We start from the raw sequence: 17,569 nt of genomic DNA, 5'->3' as shown, positions 1-17,569 counted from the left end.
TCCATCCGATATCACAAATTAAGCCTAAGAATTAAATCTGGGGATGTGTTTCATGTTTGAAAATGTATACATAAAATATACACTACTGTTCAAAAAACATTAAAAAAATAGTGAGTTTAATTGACATGGGTAATGATTGCTAACATGTCAAAGATGTTTAACGCAAAAATAAATTTCTGACTATATATATATATATATATATATATATATATATATATATATGCATGCTTTCCCCACTTTCCTCCTTTTGTGTTGTAAGACATTTAGAAAAAAACTCAGACCTACTTAAACTATTTTACTTGATTTCTGAATTTGAGAAGAAGCATTCGCTGAGAAGAGGTGGATCTTTTGGCCCCCAAAGCAGAGACTCAAATTTGTCCCTGACAGCAATACAACCCTGACTGCTGTCCGCCTTTGTCCTCTTTTTCTCACCAAAGGAAGATGCCAGTCTGTTCGTGAGTTTACGGAGCTCATTCACAACAACCTTAACATCCACTTGGTCCTGAGAGGCTTTCCACGTAGCCTCATTAAAGGGAAAGGTCAATATGAAGTCTCCAACACGATAAGGAGGGACGTCTCTGTCCTGAGTCCTGCGGTTCCATGGGACGGTTGAGGACTTGGGTTTATGCATGTGAAGAGAAGGTAACTTGCATATGGAAGATGGTGTATTTTTGTGCGATTGCCTCGTACTGTTAAGCGTTGTGAGTTTTAGGTCATCAGATTCCACCTCAATGTTAATTTCCTCAAACTTCTGAGGAGCCTTTTCATGTCCACTGGACGTTCTGGATTTTGAATTAGGGTGAATGAGGCAAGAAGCGTACCTGGTGTTATTTCTAGCACAACCATTTACAGAACACAACATAGTGTCTTGAGAACTTGAAGAGGTTGAGATAGACTGATTCCAGCTTCTCTTGCCTGATGGAGTATCATGCAAAGTTTTGGGCAGCAAAAACTCTTGATGGATTTTTGGCTGTAAATACCGGCTACCTGATCTTGTATATCTGTTTCTGAGGTATCCTTTCTGTCTGAAACTATCAGTCATCCTGTAATTCATCAGGTCGATTACATCGTTGATCAGCCCTTTCTTGACAGTTACGTCAGCAGGGCAGTCTAATGAAAGTGCCGGACTGTGGTTGACCTCTAGAAGCCATGGTTTGAAGCTGGCATCGATGAGGATGTCAAACCCCAACAGTTCCAGACAGTTGGGGTTGGAGGGAATGCAAGGAATGGCTGTGAGCAGAGTCAACGTGATGATATTGCTGATCCTGTGCCAAAAGAGAAATTTGTTAACATCTTGTTTGTGAAGAAAGCAGCGGAATTTGTTCAGGGTCCACTTGCATCCTCGGCCAACTCGCTCTTTGTCCATGGCGTAGCACAATCCGAACTTATTGATGCTGGTGTTTGTCAGGTGAGAGTATAGGTTGTCTAAAGAAGCAAGGTTGTATTTTTCTGTCGCAAAACGCACTAGGCCTTCCTGGTGCATGTAAATCACAAGAGGACAGAAGCTCTTTACGCAAACGTAAATGCGCAGATCAAACTTGTAGCCTGAAATGAGAAGCGGGTTGCTGATGTACCTCTGTATGATTACCGAAGAGTCGTAGACCAAGTCCTTGACATCTTTAAACAGAAATATACCTCTTCCTCTCGACAGGTCAACTGGCTTACAAATCCAGTAGCAAGACTTCCCTCCGTCATTGGTGCGATTCTTAGTATACACCCCAAGAAACTTTGTGTATTCGTTTGGCAGTATGAAAGCAGCAGGGCTGAAGTCATACACAGCTGCACCGAAAGCACTCTTCATTCTTCTCAAATGCCGTGCTAGATAGTCCTTGCGTGTAATATGGGTCATTTTGGGATGGTGGTTCAGTCTCTGCCAGGGCAGGATGTTTTTGTAGTCAGAGGTTCGGAAGCCAGAGGTTCTCCAGTAGAGATTCCAGTCTCCTTCCTCCTGCTCCTCTTCATCATACTCCTCCCATCCACGCTCCAGCAGCACTTCACGTACCACCTGCGGAGCTCCTCCATGCAGTCGGAACACCAGCGGAGCAAAATCACATTCCTTTTCAGCCATAGAGAAGATCCCAGTTCCTCCAAGAAATCAGACAATTCTCTGAATTCTGGGGAATAGGGAAAATCTCATTTAATTCTCCAATCAATGGACAGTAATTTTTGGACAATAATGTACACAGCTTCTTAATTGCTCTTACAAATGCAGGCCATGATATATATATATACACTGCCCTCCAAAAGTTTGAAAACACCACTGGCAAAGTGTGTAAATCCTTTTCATTTTTTGGTGCAAATACATTAAAGTAACTTGACATTATCATTGAAGACCAGCAATAATAATTTTCATTTTGATTACATAATAATGGCAATATATACATGTCAAAGTCAGACATGCCCCTTTGCCAGCTGTGATGCCTGGTTACTGGTTTAAACTTGGCCCAGGTTTGTAAAAGATTTTTGGGTCAGCACACCTTAATAGCTTCAACAATTGTTTGCCAATTAAGTTTAGAATACAATGAACCAATTAGAACTCAGTTTAGGTCAGATAGCTGCTAATGGTGGATATTTTGATGAATCGAAAATTTAAGTTTTTTTTCTATGTATAAACTGTTTATATAATAAAATATGTTTGCGTAGTTTTGGTTGTCCCTTATCAGTGCAAAATTATCACAAATAAAAAAGGATTCATGCCAATATTGTCCAAAACTCCACTTTTCTAGGGCGTTGGAGGGCAGTATATAAATTTTCTATTTGAATATATTTTAAAATGTAATTCATTCCTGAATTTTCAGCATCATTACAATAGAAATCTTTTGTAACATTATAAATCTTTACTGTCACTTTTGATCAATTTAATGTATCCTTGCTGAATAAAATTATTAATTTCTTTAATTTCTTTCCAAAAACAAAAATCTCACTGACCCCAAACTTTTGAACAGTAGTGAATAGTGTTGCAAAAGCTGTCTATTTCAGATAAGTGCTGTTCTTTTGAACTTTCTATCCAAAAAACTTGACAAAAATTGTACACAAGTTTTTAACATTGATAATGATATGTTTCTTGAGCAGCAAATGTTTGTGTGTTCAATATACATGTATGTGTGTGTGCGTTTTTGTGATTTCTGAGGACACAAATTTGTATAATGACATGGGTATTACACTGGTATTACGACGTAAACATGAATTATGAGGACATTTCATGAGTCCTCATATTTAAAATAGCTTTAAAAACATACTAAACAATATTTTATTAAAAGGTTTAGGTGTAGGGGTAGTGTAGGGGATAGAATGTACAGTTTGTACAGTATAAAAACCATTACGCCTATGAAATGTCCCTGTGTGTGTGTGTGTGTGTGTGTGTGTGTGTGTGTGTGTGTGTGTGTGTGTAAATTCCTGATTAATGCAGTCATATGCGGTGGATTAATCTAGTTATGGTAGTCAGTACGTGACAAACTTAAGAGAAATGATTGATTAATACTGGAATATTATTGTGCATGTACAGTAAAGTCATAGTACTCCCAATACAAAAAAACAAAACATTTTTAATTCTGCCCGGTGTCAAAATTAACAAAGCACATTGTTATATTGCCAGCAACTTCTTTTTTTTAACCTCTATTCATATAATTTACCACAGTTTTAGCTTTCCCTGTTTGTAGAGTATATAAATCACTCTTACCTGAGCGAGCTGTGTTGCCTGGGAGATCCTCCACAGAGCTCCTGTCCTGTCAGACAGGTTGAGGCTCCTTTTGTGCTCTGCTCTGGTCATCTTTCGTTGCTAGGAAACCTTTTGAATAAAAGCGCGCCATGTGAGCTGCTGACTCCAGTGTTACGTTGCGTGGTCAGAGCATGTGACGTCACCATAAGTGAATCAGGGTTAAATATATTTTCCAAATATTGCATATGATTTAAAAAATAGTCTCGGGAAGGTCTATATCGAATATAGTATAGCTAACGAACACTTGTGTAAGTATAAGTATCTGACAAAAGACTAAAATGTTATTATGTAAATGGAATAGGCAATCAAATTTAACACATTTTATAAGTGAAGTCGAAACACGTAGACCTAATGTCACGTAGGCCTAATGACATTACAATTAGGTAAAATGATGAACAACATTATTCTCTCTCCTCTATCCCCACATTTCCTCAGATCCGACCATAATAGACAAGAAGAAAACACTGCCACCTACTGGAGATCACAATACACCCATAGAAAGCTAAGGAACATGCCCGAGAGAGTTTACTATGAGTGTGAATGCTGCCATCTACTGGTTACAACGCAAAACACTGTAGCTGCAGTAGTGCGCTGATCTGTATTGTTATAGGCTACATACCATAAAACGTAATATGTTACACAGCATTAGTTTATGTTTAACATAAGGGTGAAAGCACAACTGAATACAGTGAGTTACACCACAGCCTTCATTGAAGCAAGCTGCGTACAGAGGTTATTATAGTCCAGCTGTTTACATACTGGGCAATGAATTAACTCCTGTCATGGTAACTAAAACTGGAGGTAGAATGTCATGTATAATACTCACTGCTTAAAGAAAACGAGAATAGATCATAATTTCATACTTTTTTTTTTTTTTTTTTTTTCTGATTTTATTTTGACTTTAGATTCTTGTTTAGATTTCTTATTTGTTCTAAATTATTTGATTAAAATGAATCTAAAACACAAAATGTTTATATCCAGGCTTAATCCTTGTATTTTTGGAATATATAATGTTGACACAATATTTGTATTATCTGGTATCCAATCACGTTTTAAAGTGTTTAACTTTTTTTATGAGCTGCCATAAAATATTTCTTGTAATTTGTTGATTGTCTTAGTCAGATATTTATCATCATTCAGAGATTTAGTAACCTGAGTTATTGCCTGTATTATAACCCAGATGCATGGAATGTACTTCAGCGTAAACATTACTTTATTTTGATTCATTGTTACATTATTTCACTTCTCATTTTCAGCATTCTGCCTTTAATAACAGTAATAGCCAATGCTATAATGCATACAAACTTTGAAACACCATTTGAGCTTCAGGAAGTGTTTAATCTGCAAATGATTCTTTGATTTTACTATCTATACGAGTATCTCAGGAAGATCCTCTATGCAGAAATGCCCTTTAGAACATTGCTGATAAAAGCTGTAAAGATTGTCTTGTATGATAATCATAATCTTATACATGTGCAAAAACAAACAAACGACAACAACAAAAAAACATTACTTCTAATTTTAATCTTGTAGTAATATTTATGTTCTGTCTTGTTTTTGCTACTTCAATGATGTTGAGGGATTAATGTTCTGTCTGAAAAGAATATTATATATTATTATAGTAAGATAATTATATCATTGTATACATGATTTCTTTTTTATGATCTCAGTTGCACATTTTATTATCTAGATCTTATCCTATGATTTTCATTCATGTAGGTTTTGCATGTGATACAACACCAAACTTTGATCTTTGACATCAATACTAAAATGACTGAAACAAGCTTACTTTATGATGATATTTACATGATCTCCTAATCTACCAAACACTCAGAAGATAATATATCTTGAAGAATGTGCGTAACCAAACAATTGCTATGGAAGTCTGGGATCAGAAACTGTTTGGTTACCAACATTCTTCAAATTATCTTCTTTTGTGTTCAACAGAGCAACCTCATACAGGTTAAAACAACTTTAGGGGGAGTAAATGATTTTTCATTTTTCAGAATTTTCATTTTTGGGTTAACTTTCCCTTTAAAGGCAGCAGGGGAAAAAAATTCAGGCTTTAAACAGACCTACCAAAAAATTGGGCTTTAACAAAAACAAAAACAAAAACATAGGGCTTATGTGACCAGTGCTGGCAAAATGAGTCACATTGAGCAGATTTTCAAAAATGAGTTAGTTATTTTCACATTCTCTATTAAAAAAAACAACAGCTTCAAAGCTTGATGTATGATTTGTTGGAATCAGAAAAAATTACTAAGCTACACCTGTTTGAAGCCGATAGAGTCAGCAAAGTCAGTTTTGAGAAAAATCGAGTTAAAGTTTTCTGAAGCTTTCCAATCAAAATCACCTAGCAACCATACCTTAAAATCCCTGGTAATACTACCTAATTTGGCACAAACCAGGTCAAAACCCATATCTATAGGAAAAATATATATATATATTCAACATTTTTTTTCATGATTCCACAATTGTTTGATTAACATTAATGAAACAAACAGCCTATATATTAAGAAGAGTTTTATATATATATATATATATATATATATATAATGTTTCTGTCCTCTTCACGGTGTAGTTACAGCATCTACCACCAGGGGTTAGTAGGGTCAAGCAAACCTTGACACCCTTGGATCAATTCCTCATTAGATGTTCCAGTCAAATATTTGTTTATTACAAAGCAAATTATGTATTATTGCAGAGATTGAACCCATGTTAGAATGCTACACAGAAACTGCACCACTATGTGGGTTTACTGTTGGTCATATCTTAGAATGACTTTCACTAGTGCCCCATCAAAAATGCATGACACCCCTGGCCATTGTGGCCAAAGTACCGTGATGTTGAGCATGTTCTAGTTCCAGTGTGAGGTCGGTGAAGTAAATGTTCACTCTCACAGGTGCTCTTGCGTTTGTGGCTGGTGGACTGGTTCTTCTGTTACCTGAAACCAAAGGTGTGCCTCTTCCAGAAACCATTGAGGACATTGAATGTCCAAACAGGTGAGGTTTTACTCTCTTCACTATGGTAACATTTGTCACCATGAACCTTTCTTCACAAATGTGAACTGTATGTGCAGAAACAAAGAAAACCATCTGAAGAGTCAACAGCTGCAGAATTTGCTGCCCTCTGATGTGACATCAAACAAAGACGTTACAGCAGTCTGAGACAGAATCCAGCAACCTCCTTAAAGGGTTAGTTCACCCAAAAATGAAAATTCTGTCACTTATTACTTACCCTCATGCCGTTCCACACCCGTAAGACCTTCGTTAATCTTCAGAACACAAATTAAGATATTTTAGTTGAAATCCGATGGCTCCATGAGGCCTCCATAGGGAGCAATGACACTTCCTCTCTCAAGATTCATTAATGTACTAAAAACATATTTAAATCGGTTCATGTGAGTACAGTGGTTCAATATTAATATTATAAAGCGACGAGAATATTTTTGGAGTGCCAAAAAAACAAAATAACGACTTATTTAGTGATGGCCGATTTCAAAACACTGCTTCATGAAGCATCGGAGCACAAATGAATCAGTGTGTCGAATCATGATTTGGATCGCGTGTCAAACTGCCAGTGGCTGAAATCACGTGACTTTGGCGCTCCGAACAGCAGATTTGATACACTGATTCATTTGTGCTCCGATGCTTCCTGAAGCCGTGTTTTGAAATTGGCCATCACTAAATAAGTCGTTATTTTGTTTTTTTTGGCACTCCAAAAATATTCTCGTCACTTTATAATATTACTATTGAACCACTGTACTCACATGAACTGATTTAAATATGTTTTTAGTACCTTTATGGATCTTGAGAGAGGAAGTGTCATTGCTTCCTATGGAGGCCTCACGGAGCCATCGGATTTCAACTAAAATATCTTAATTTGTGTTCCAAAGATTAACGAAGGTCTTACGGGTGTGAAACGACATGATAAATGACATGATAAAGTAATAAATGACAGAATTTTCATTTTTGGGTGAATTAACCCTTTAACTTTATTATGTGATGCTGCTTATCACTTCTTGAGGATTTTGAGGATTTAATCAAAATTATACAAACTGATATAAAGAAGTTATTAGTCTACTACCTGTCTGACATCATTCACCAACGTGGCTGAACGACAGGTTTGCGACAATGCGGTTTCGGGAAACAGTCGTGGCTAGCTAGTTGATTTGTTCAACGATGCATTGTACTATGGTAGTGAAGCAGCGAATTACGATGTTTTACGGGAAATGCACCCCAGGCTGACAGTGGGCTTGACAGTTTCTAAAACTGACCGTCTGAACAAGGTCTTTAAAACGGCTTATGCATCACTACAATTTCATTATTTCATTGTCAGTTGTTCACTTAAATTCCATTACACATCATTTGACTAATCCGACTAATTCTCAGTTTTCTTCAGAGGTGTAAAGTATTTGAGTAAATGTAATTAGTTACTCTTTTTGGCTACTTTGTAGTTGTACTGAGTATCAAATATATTAGCAAGTAAATTTACCTTTTACTCCAATACATTTGTGATGAGTAATGCAATTACACATTACATTTTGCATGGCACCTAACTTTTCTGCAGCAGTTTGTTTCTGCTATAAAGAAGCAATATCGCCATCTAATGCCATTGTCACACCTACTGATAACAAGCCCAACCCATTAAAAGGGACAATATGATTGGTCAGTTTTCCTGTTAATTGAAATTCGTGATGAAAATTCGCATTTGATTTAGGAGATGCGCATCCAGCGCAAGTAGACTTCGAATATTTATTTTAACTTAACATTATTTTATTTATCCACTATAGTGACAAGACTTTTTTGAAGAATATTGGTTTACTTATGACCTTTTTGTGCACTTGAGCTCAGGGCCGTAACCACTATAGACACTGAGGGGGTTTATTGATTTATTGCAATATTTTTGCAATCAGTTTTATTTTGATTATAGAAAACAAACAAAATTCAAATTGTTTCTTATTTTTACTGGCATGTCTCTCAGGTGTTGAGGACTCGTGCATCTTTGAGCCCACATTCAGTACGAGTAAAATCAGATACTCTAAGACTTTTACTCAAGTCGTATTGGAATTGGTGACTTGTAACTTGTAATGTAATCATTTTCGAGGTAAGGTATCTGTACTTTTATTCAAGTATGGTTTTCAGGTCCTTTTCATAGCTCTGGTTTTCTTTCATATTGCGTTCTATCCAGTCGACAAACTTGGAGACGCGGGTATACACTCCAGGTTTCATGGCATTACCACAGCCGAGACCCCATGATGTCACTCCCTGAAGGACGTAGGCGTTCTGTGCGTAGCAGACAAGAGGCCCACCGGTGTCACCCTGAATGAGTGTGAGGAACACGTCACAATTTAAGATGTTATTCATTTAAAATCTTTCCCTCTGCTGTAGGTCTCAAATCTCACTTGTGTAAGAAAGTTATAAAGGGTTGGAACAACATGGAGGTGAGTAAATGATTATAGTAAAATAGTGAATTTTTGGGTGAACTATTCCTTTGAATGCACAATTCACATTGATTTGTACAGCACTTTTCACCATACATGTCGTTTCAAAGCAGCTTCACAGAAAATTCATGTTCTATGTTACAATTAAGAGTAATCTGTTATCAGGTGACTGTGTCAAAGTAATTGCAGAAATGTACAGTTCTAAGACAATCCAGATCATGCAGTTAGCTAACATCATGTATTAATTTAAGCAAAAACAAGGAGCATGTTAAAGCAATGATTAATTAATGTATGGAAAATTTGGCATGGAAAATCAGTGGCTCTGTTCCAAACACAAACCATGTCAATAGTGCTCCTCACATGAAGAACTTGAAAACCCTAATATTGCAAAAGTTAGATATTGGTATGTTGCTTATAATAGCAATATTGACAAAATCCTATTATAATCCCATTATGACGGTGCATGTAAACACGATTAGCATAGCAAGTATGGCAAGCTGTTTTGACTTTTATTCATTCTCAGGATATGAATTCTTGATATCAATAATTCAATTATTGATATCAGGAATTGCATTTCCACTAGTAACAATATTAATTCTTGATATCAACAATTCATTTCTTGATATCAGGAATTACATTTCCACTAGTAAAAACTACAATTCTTGATATCTGTAATTGTATTTTCACTAGTAAAATTTCACCATAGGCTGGCATTCAAATTCAATTGTTGATATCAAGAATTGATTTCTTATTAGTTGAAATTCCCATTTCACATATCAAAAATACAATTCTTACTAGTAAAAATCATAATTTGACATCAATAATTACATTGTTACTAGTAAAAATGTGAATTTTTGATATCAAGAATTAATTTGGCACTAGTTGAAACATCAGTTCTTGATATCAACAGTTGAATTGCTACTAGTAAAAATGTATTTCTGATATCAATATAATTTCAGATATCTAAAATGGCTTTCTTACTAGTAACAATCACATTCATGATAGAAACTAACATTGTCACTATGACAATCAAATTATTGATATCAAAAATGAACATTGTTACTAGTAGCAATTCAATTGTTGATGTCAAGAACAGATATTTGCACTAGTAACAAAGTTAATGATATCAAAAATTTTACTCGTAAGAATTGTATTTCTTATATGTGAAATTGGAATTTCAACTATAAGAAATCAATTCTTGATATCAACAGTTGAATGGCAGCCTATGGTGACATTTCACTAGTTAAAATACAATTACAGATATCAAGAATTGAATTGTTGATATCAAGAATTCATATCCTGAGAATGAATAAAAGTCAAAATGGCTTGCCATACTTGCTCAGCTAATTGCGTTTACATGCACCCTCATAATGGGATTATAATAGGATTTTGGCAATATTGCGATTAAACTACCTCATGTAAACGCAAAACTTTGATTAAAGTAATGTGATTAAGCTCATAATCAAGCATAATCACTGATGGATCCGAAATGGTCAATATTCATATTCATGCACTTTTGTTAATATTTATTTTTAATCATTTATGGCTTATGACTTTTGCTTTCATATATTTATGTACTCATACTTTATAGATTAATTCTTATCATATTTTCAAGTATTCACTGGTGATTGTACCCTTATGGTTATTTTATATTTAAGAGTATGATTTCTATGTTCAATTGTTCTTCAAGTGTTCTAGTGTGACAGGTCACGCTGACACGTTTGTGGTTAGACATTGGACGCCTGCAGAATTAACCATTTGAATTCTGATCAAAATATGTCTGTTATTTTTCCTGATGACATTTAAAAGGGTAAGATTTGCAAAATTCCCTATAGGGGATAAAAACAACTATTTTTGACACTGGACCAGTGGATGACGTAATGGGTGAAATTAACCTTTTCTTTTAGAACAAAAACATCAGTTTGTGTGGGTTGGGAATTTCCCTGTATGCTTATGGTATAATATGGACTGAGTTGTTGATAATTCAGCTTTTTCCCTCCTTTGCTCTCCTTGACTTCTACTTCTTGTCTCTTATCTGCAAATGTCTTAATTATTGCTCTTTTTGATCTTCATCTATTAGATACAATACTCTGGATTTTACAATACTCTAAATTTTATTATTAACTATTGACTAATACTTTATGATGGTTATTTTACCTTTTGGTTTTATTAAGTATTTTCATTATCGATTAAAGTTTGCGTGTGAGGCTAAATTTAATTGTAATGAATAAATAATTTTTCATCAACTTTATCTACTGCCTGAATCTCAATTTCACAAGTTTCTGCATCAATCACATTAAACTAGGTGGTGTAATGTCACGCCGATTTTAATCGCAATAAACAGTCAGGTAAACACCTTCCACCTTCACATTATTCTGTTTTTTCTTCCCATAATTGCTAAACTCTGTCAACACAATTAGCTGCACGGACTCTGTACCGTATCTTCATCCAGACGGCGCGAAGAACGCAACGGCAGCAAACCCGGCATTGCGATGTTCATCACGGCGCCAACTAATATCCAGTAGGTCCATAAAAATTTTGAATTTGATGTGAGTAGATTAAAAATGGCCGGTAACATGCATACTATGTGCCTGAGTGTGGTATAACCATACTTGTTAGAAATAATCAAAGTAATGTAAATTGCATGTAAACTGGAGTGAAGAGTTCTGTTCGTGTCATGAAAACAACTGTGCTGCAATTAAGACCTTACTCTGTTAATGAGAAATAATTGCATTATTGGTGCACATGTAAAAGTAGTAATGCTTAGTACATGCAAGTATATTTGGTCATTTTCATAATTTGATAGAACTATTGGTAACACTTCATTTTACAGTGTCATTGTTACACGTTACATGTAGTTACTGTAGTAATAACTATAAATTATGCGTAATTACATGCTATTAACCAAACCCTCATCCCAACCCTCGCTAACTCTATAGTACATGTAGTTAATTATTATTACACAGTACTTAATAACACTGTAACATGGACACCTTAAAATAAAGTGTAAGCTAAATATTTTATAAATGTTGAATAAAACAGTTTGTTTAATGTATTCTTTGATTGCTTTATCGGTGACAAATACATGCAATGCTTCCTTGCAATTTGGCCATATCAAGGCACTTTACAAGGCTACGTCTGTTTGTATTCATAATTATTGCTAAAAATCAGAGCTAGTGAGTTGACAGAATCTAGAGACCCTCAATAGAGCAGGCTCCCTTACCTGGCAACTGTCACTTCCACCATGTCTGTTTCCTGCACACATCTCATGCTCCTTCACACGGCCATTCAGAAAAGATGCACGGTTGCAGACTTTGTTGTCAATTACAGGGATGTCGGTTTCTTTCAGGAAACCTTCTTCACCGGTTCCTAGAAAACAAAAAGTCTTGAAATCATGAACACTGTGAAATCTTTAATTAATAATCAATTATGTTTATCTGTCTAACAGTAAAAATATTTTTTAAAGAATCCATTACTTGTTAAAGTGACCTACCCTCCCCCCAGCCTGTTACATAGCATTCAGTATCACTTGGTACAATGTAGTCCTTCTCTGGTAGGCACGCAGGCAATACCTTATTGGTTATTAATGCAGGCCTAAAACCAAACAACAAAATCATGAGTTTGCCTTCTTAATGTCATTATGAATAAAATTAGCTTTTAAAAGCCAGAACTGCATTTATCCATTAATGTCACCAAATGGAATTGCAAAGATAGTGTCTATTTTCAATAGAGATTACTGAACATTATCTGCCATTACCCCAGCATACAGAAAATCCCATCTAAAACTTGTGCCATTGGTTGAGTCAGGGTTGAGGAATCAACTGTTGAATCACTTACTCATACTTTTATCTACGTATTAAACTGGGATGTGAGAAAGTATAAATATCTGAAACATTAAATACCAGATTCAGAAGTGTTGTTTGAATTGCAATGGCAACAGTTGCACTCATCAATGGTGGACGGAAGACTCTAACCTGTCCAACTTGAGAAGAGCGATGTCAGTTCCAGCTGGCCCCTTAATTATCTTAGAAACATTTCGCTCCTGTCTGGATGCTTCATTTGCACGTTCTGTGTGGATTCCAAGGAAGATCTTGTAGGCAGATGGACTGTCAGACCTGCACAGCATTAAACCATTTGATGTATAAATACCCCATTAACAAGTTTTGTGGTTTTTATTCCATATTTTTGGGGGGGCTTTGAGGTCATCTATATGCTAGTGCAGTACATGGTTGTCAACTCTAGTTCAGGGAATCCACAGACAATAAAAATGTACAGTGTTGTGGATCCCCAGAAGTGGAGGAAGAACCACCACACTGTTGTACTTAATACAATTGGCAGAATTCACAATTTCAACCCTTTATTTGCATTTTTGTCTCCTCAAACAATTAAAAAAAGTCACTTACCTCTCTAGGCAGTGGGCTGCAGTTAGGACCCATTGTGCATCAATTAGCGTTCCACCACAGAAATGGATTTTGGTTCTAATATGACAGAAAATAACAGTTAATAACTACAATTTTAACTGGGCCTGGAAATGAGTACAGAGGTAGAGGAGGCTTGTTTGTATACCTTGTCCTAAGACTGATCTGCCAAGGCCAGGAGTGTGGTTTGGAAATACACCCCCCAACGATTCGGCCAAAGCACCGCTTAGGTTTTACTGAAGGTTGTCCGCATTTCAGGCTATCTGATTAGAAAGGAATATGCATGTCATGTATCTTACTTAGCAAAGATACTTGATATTTGAGCCTGGATAACAACAATTAGCATTTGGGAATTTCCAAATTGGAGCCAAATATTTCCAAGAGGAATATTAAGAACAGTTACCACAGTCTGGGATCTGACAGTAATCCCACTTCTTATTTCGATCCGTTGTATAGCACCAAGGTCCATTCACGTCACTGTCTGGGTTTCTGCATTGCTAATAGCATAACCAAGTAAATAACTTCTAAAAAAAACTGTTTAAAAAAAGGCAGGATTTGGTTGAAATTCTACATGGACCTACATTTGACTCTAGACCCTTGTCTGGGTGCGTTTCAGGGGTAAAATTGGTATGCTGATGGGGGGTCATAGAACTCCATGCTTGGCAGGTCACTCCCGTTATAGTAATGGATGTGGGCCCCCGGTAACTTGCTCCATTGCCAACCTTACAATCTTGTAAAAAGAAACAAAGCACATAACTCACACCCTCCCTTAGACAATACTATGGTTCTCTTGATATTTAATCTAATCTGTTAGCTTTTAGGTGAATGAACCTATTTCTGGAGAAGGAGATATAGAAGGAGAAGCTGCAGCCACTGATGGATTGGTAGGAGGCTCCCTTGAGCTGTTCTTGTTGTCACACTGCTCGATATTGCAATACTCCCATCGAACCGTGGGATCTGTGGTGAAGCACCAAGGGGCTCTGTCACCATCTGGATTCCTGCACAGGTTCCTCCTCAGATCTCTGCATGATTGGCGAAATCAGAGGGAAAATCAGTAGAGACAAAAGTTGCAACACTTCAAGATGCAACAGTTTAAGATTCAGTGTAGTGTCTTACGCTTTAGGGAAATTCTGAGGTGTTTTGGAATGTTGATGAGGTTTCATGGATGTCCAGAACTGGCATTTCTTTCCACTGATGGTCTCTGACATGGCACCACGGTAGGAGGTTCCATCACCTTCGTAACATGCCTCACCTTCAGGGATCACCGGCTCCTCTAGGAATCACATATTTATGTTATACATGGTTCTTTCACCAGTTCTAGGGGCATATGATGTAAAATACAAAGAAAGGACACCATAATCTACATGTGATATGGTTTTGTAATGACTCCTTCAAAACAGACCAGGTCTAGGTTGATCTCCACAACTTGGCACACTGCAGTACTCCCAGCGGGTGTCTGGATCTGTGGTGTAACACCATGGACTTATTTCATTATCAGGGTTTCTGCAGTAGTTCTTATCAAGGCCTCTGGGATAGAAACAAACTTTAGTTAAATTCCAAAATTTCATTGCATTGCCCTAAAGAATAATTCAAACATTGAAGAAGTCTGTCTGTTTGTTTCTTCTAGTTCAACTGTGTCAAATCATGCTCCTGGAGGGCCCTGATCTGCAGATTTTAGCTTCAACACACTTGCCTGGAAGTTTCTAGTGATCCTAAAGACCTTTATTAGCTGGTACTTGTGTACTAAAATGGGGTTGAAGCTTCTGGAGAGCCTGGCCCTGCAGAGATTAGTTCCAACCCTGATCAAACGCTTTCCTGTATTTTTTAAGAAGTCTCGAACACCTTAATTAGCTGCTCTGAGCAATGGTGGTCCTCCATGTGTAGGGCTTGACACCATTGGATAATTAATCAAAACCTGAATGTCTCTCAAAAGCAGTTCATCAAAACCATCATGTTGATGCTTACTTGCATGGGTAGTTCTCTGAAGTTTTGGAATGCTTCTGGGGACTTTGGGATGCCCAGTCCTGGCAAATTTTTCCTGAGACTGTCACCGCAATGGTGCCCCTGTAGGAGCTACCTTCTCCACTTGCACAGGTAAGCTCTGGTACAATTGTGGGTGGTTCAGTTGCTACAAGTAAACATTGACCAATTAATGATGAACTAATCATTTGACAGAAAACTTTGTGTTTCAGATTGATAAGAACATTGCTTACTGCATCGTGGAATGGAGCAGTATTCCTAACGTTTGGATGGACTGGTGGTGAAGCACCAGGGCCTAGGCTCTCCATCGGGGTTCCTGCAATAGTTCTCTTCCAAGTACTTATCAGGAAGACTACAAAAGACAGACCATAGTCAAAATATGCACAAAATAGACCATATCCTCTTTGTGCTATAAATGATAATGTCTCACGCTGAAGGGATGTAACCGTGGTTGTGGGGTTTTTGAGAGTCCCAGCGTTGGCAGGTAAATCCACTCATAGTGGTGGAGATCTTGCCTCTGTAGTTTTCTCCACTGCACTGCATACATTCCTCTGGAGATTTTAAAGAGCAGATTCAAGGGACAAATTCCAAACTGTGTTTTTGCACTCTTGTACATCACTTCAATAGGTTTCTCTAAATGAAAGTGAGCAACTGAATCCCTTCAAAAAAGGCTTTTCCACAAGGCCGTTTTATCAAACACTGCACAAAGAGACCATATGCCAAGACTAATAGGTTCACTGGACTGTTCTATCCACCTACATTCTGTTAAATCAACAAAGCAAAACTATCTTAAACAAGAGCCCTTACCAACTGTATTAGACTATAGACTTTTTCCTAAAATATAAAGATCTAAAACTTGATCAACAGAACTCTTTGTATCAAAACATTAACTGAAAGAATTCATTTGCTATACATTTGCAGATGACTGGATTTTCTTACCTGTGCTTTGGGTCTGGCCCCTGAGGAAACCTGAAGGTAACACGATATTATTAATGATATACAAATAAATTAATGCTATTAGATATAGGTTTTACTCAGGTAATTTTATTTTTGTTCATTTAAAGATAGCAGAAATAGCCTAATAAGTAGGGCGCCATGAATAAATATCTTTTGGCTTACCTGTAAGAAGATATAGACCTAAAAGAACTGCTTTGTGAACCTTCATGTTGGGGCATTGACAGGCAGGGACTTTTCAATCTTTTAAGCATGTCAGTACAACAAACATCATAGGGCCGTTACTCATCAGTCAATCATTGTCGTTACAAGGACATGGACCAGGTCAAATCGTGTTTGTCGATCAGAGTGTTTGAATCCACCGTTACTGTTTCTGATCACATGATTTATTAGAGCTGGACTTTTTTTTTTTTTTTTTTTTTTTTACTTTTTTTATTAACATTATTGGTTTTATTTCACATTAAGATGGTTTGGTACTAAAACTGCATTGAGAAAAACTATGAGAAATAAAGTAGAGACAAAAGGATAAGTGGAGAAAAAGTCATTATAAAGCAACTGATTTAAGCAAAACTAAAAGATTGTTTCTTAATACCCAGCAAAATAAATAAAGTATTACATTTCAATATTTTAATACAGATTTTAAATAATGAAATGAAATACATATCAATTCAATACTCCTAAAAAGAAAATTCTCATCAGTCATAAATCAACAAGTTAATATCAACAGAGGGACTATGAGCCATCCCACTCAATACACAAACAGAACAGCCTAATTTTGCAACTATGAAAGTTGAACCAAGCAACCATGAGAAAAAAATGAAGGGAAAAAAAAAAAAAAAAAACTAGTGTAATCAATATTTGGGATGAAGGGAAAATAGAGGGATTGACATCAAAATAAGCTAACAAGGCAAACAATAGTGCAATGGAATGTTTTTTATTTGCTTTTTTTGTTTACATGGTGTTGCATTCAGTTGTAAGAATGGATTATATAGATTTTTTTTTTTTTTTTTTTGCTTGATTTGTTGGTCCATAACTAATGCTATAATGATAAATTAT

The 17,569-nt window shown here is 36.3% G+C and overlaps 2 protein-coding genes and 1 long non-coding RNA gene across 4 annotated transcripts; 1 reads left to right on the top strand and 2 right to left on the bottom strand.

Moving 5' to 3' along the window:
- Positions 1 to 282: 282 nt before the first annotated feature.
- ttll2 (tubulin tyrosine ligase-like family, member 2) lies at positions 283 to 4,563 on the bottom strand. 2 transcript variants are annotated; one of them, XM_048207541.1, is made up of 2 exons: positions 3,680 to 4,563; positions 283 to 2,056 (listed from the first exon to the last, which is right to left on the bottom strand). In XM_048207541.1, exons 1-2 carry the CDS (start codon positions 3,767 to 3,769, stop codon positions 296 to 298), a joined length of 1,851 nt encoding a protein of 616 aa, XP_048063498.1. In that variant the 5' UTR covers positions 3,770 to 4,563; the 3' UTR covers positions 283 to 295. The 2 variants fall into 2 exon arrangements, with proteins under 2 accessions (XP_048063498.1, XP_048063499.1); XM_048207542.1 differs by having other exon boundaries at positions 283 to 2,114; positions 3,680 to 4,558.
- A 2,001-nt stretch (positions 4,564 to 6,564) lies between these two features.
- LOC125278399 lies at positions 6,565 to 6,859 on the top strand. Its single transcript, XR_007187133.1, has 2 exons — positions 6,565 to 6,720; positions 6,798 to 6,859. It is a non-coding gene; the product is annotated as an uncharacterized LOC125278399 (long non-coding RNA).
- Positions 6,860 to 8,596: 1,737 nt separating this feature from the next.
- Positions 8,597 to 16,791, bottom strand: LOC125278394 (plasminogen-like). The gene is given in 16 exon segments (XM_048207540.1): positions 8,597 to 9,039; positions 12,385 to 12,530; positions 12,655 to 12,755; positions 13,136 to 13,276; positions 13,565 to 13,639; positions 13,728 to 13,842; positions 13,983 to 14,076; positions 14,161 to 14,309; positions 14,411 to 14,601; positions 14,696 to 14,852; positions 14,982 to 15,106; positions 15,545 to 15,707; positions 15,793 to 15,911; positions 15,990 to 16,110; positions 16,499 to 16,528; positions 16,679 to 16,791. Coding segments are annotated over 16 exon segments (1,971 nt in total). The 5' UTR covers positions 16,725 to 16,791; the 3' UTR covers positions 8,597 to 8,841.
- Between the last annotated feature and the right edge of the window lie 778 nt (positions 16,792 to 17,569).

This window comes from Megalobrama amblycephala, linkage group LG11 (genome assembly GCF_018812025.1).
Source record: "Megalobrama amblycephala isolate DHTTF-2021 linkage group LG11, ASM1881202v1, whole genome shotgun sequence".
Taxonomy (NCBI): domain Eukaryota; kingdom Metazoa; phylum Chordata; class Actinopteri; order Cypriniformes; family Xenocyprididae; genus Megalobrama; species Megalobrama amblycephala.
The sequence above is the reverse complement of the archived record's forward strand: the minus strand, read 5'-3'. Positions and strand labels throughout refer to the sequence as shown.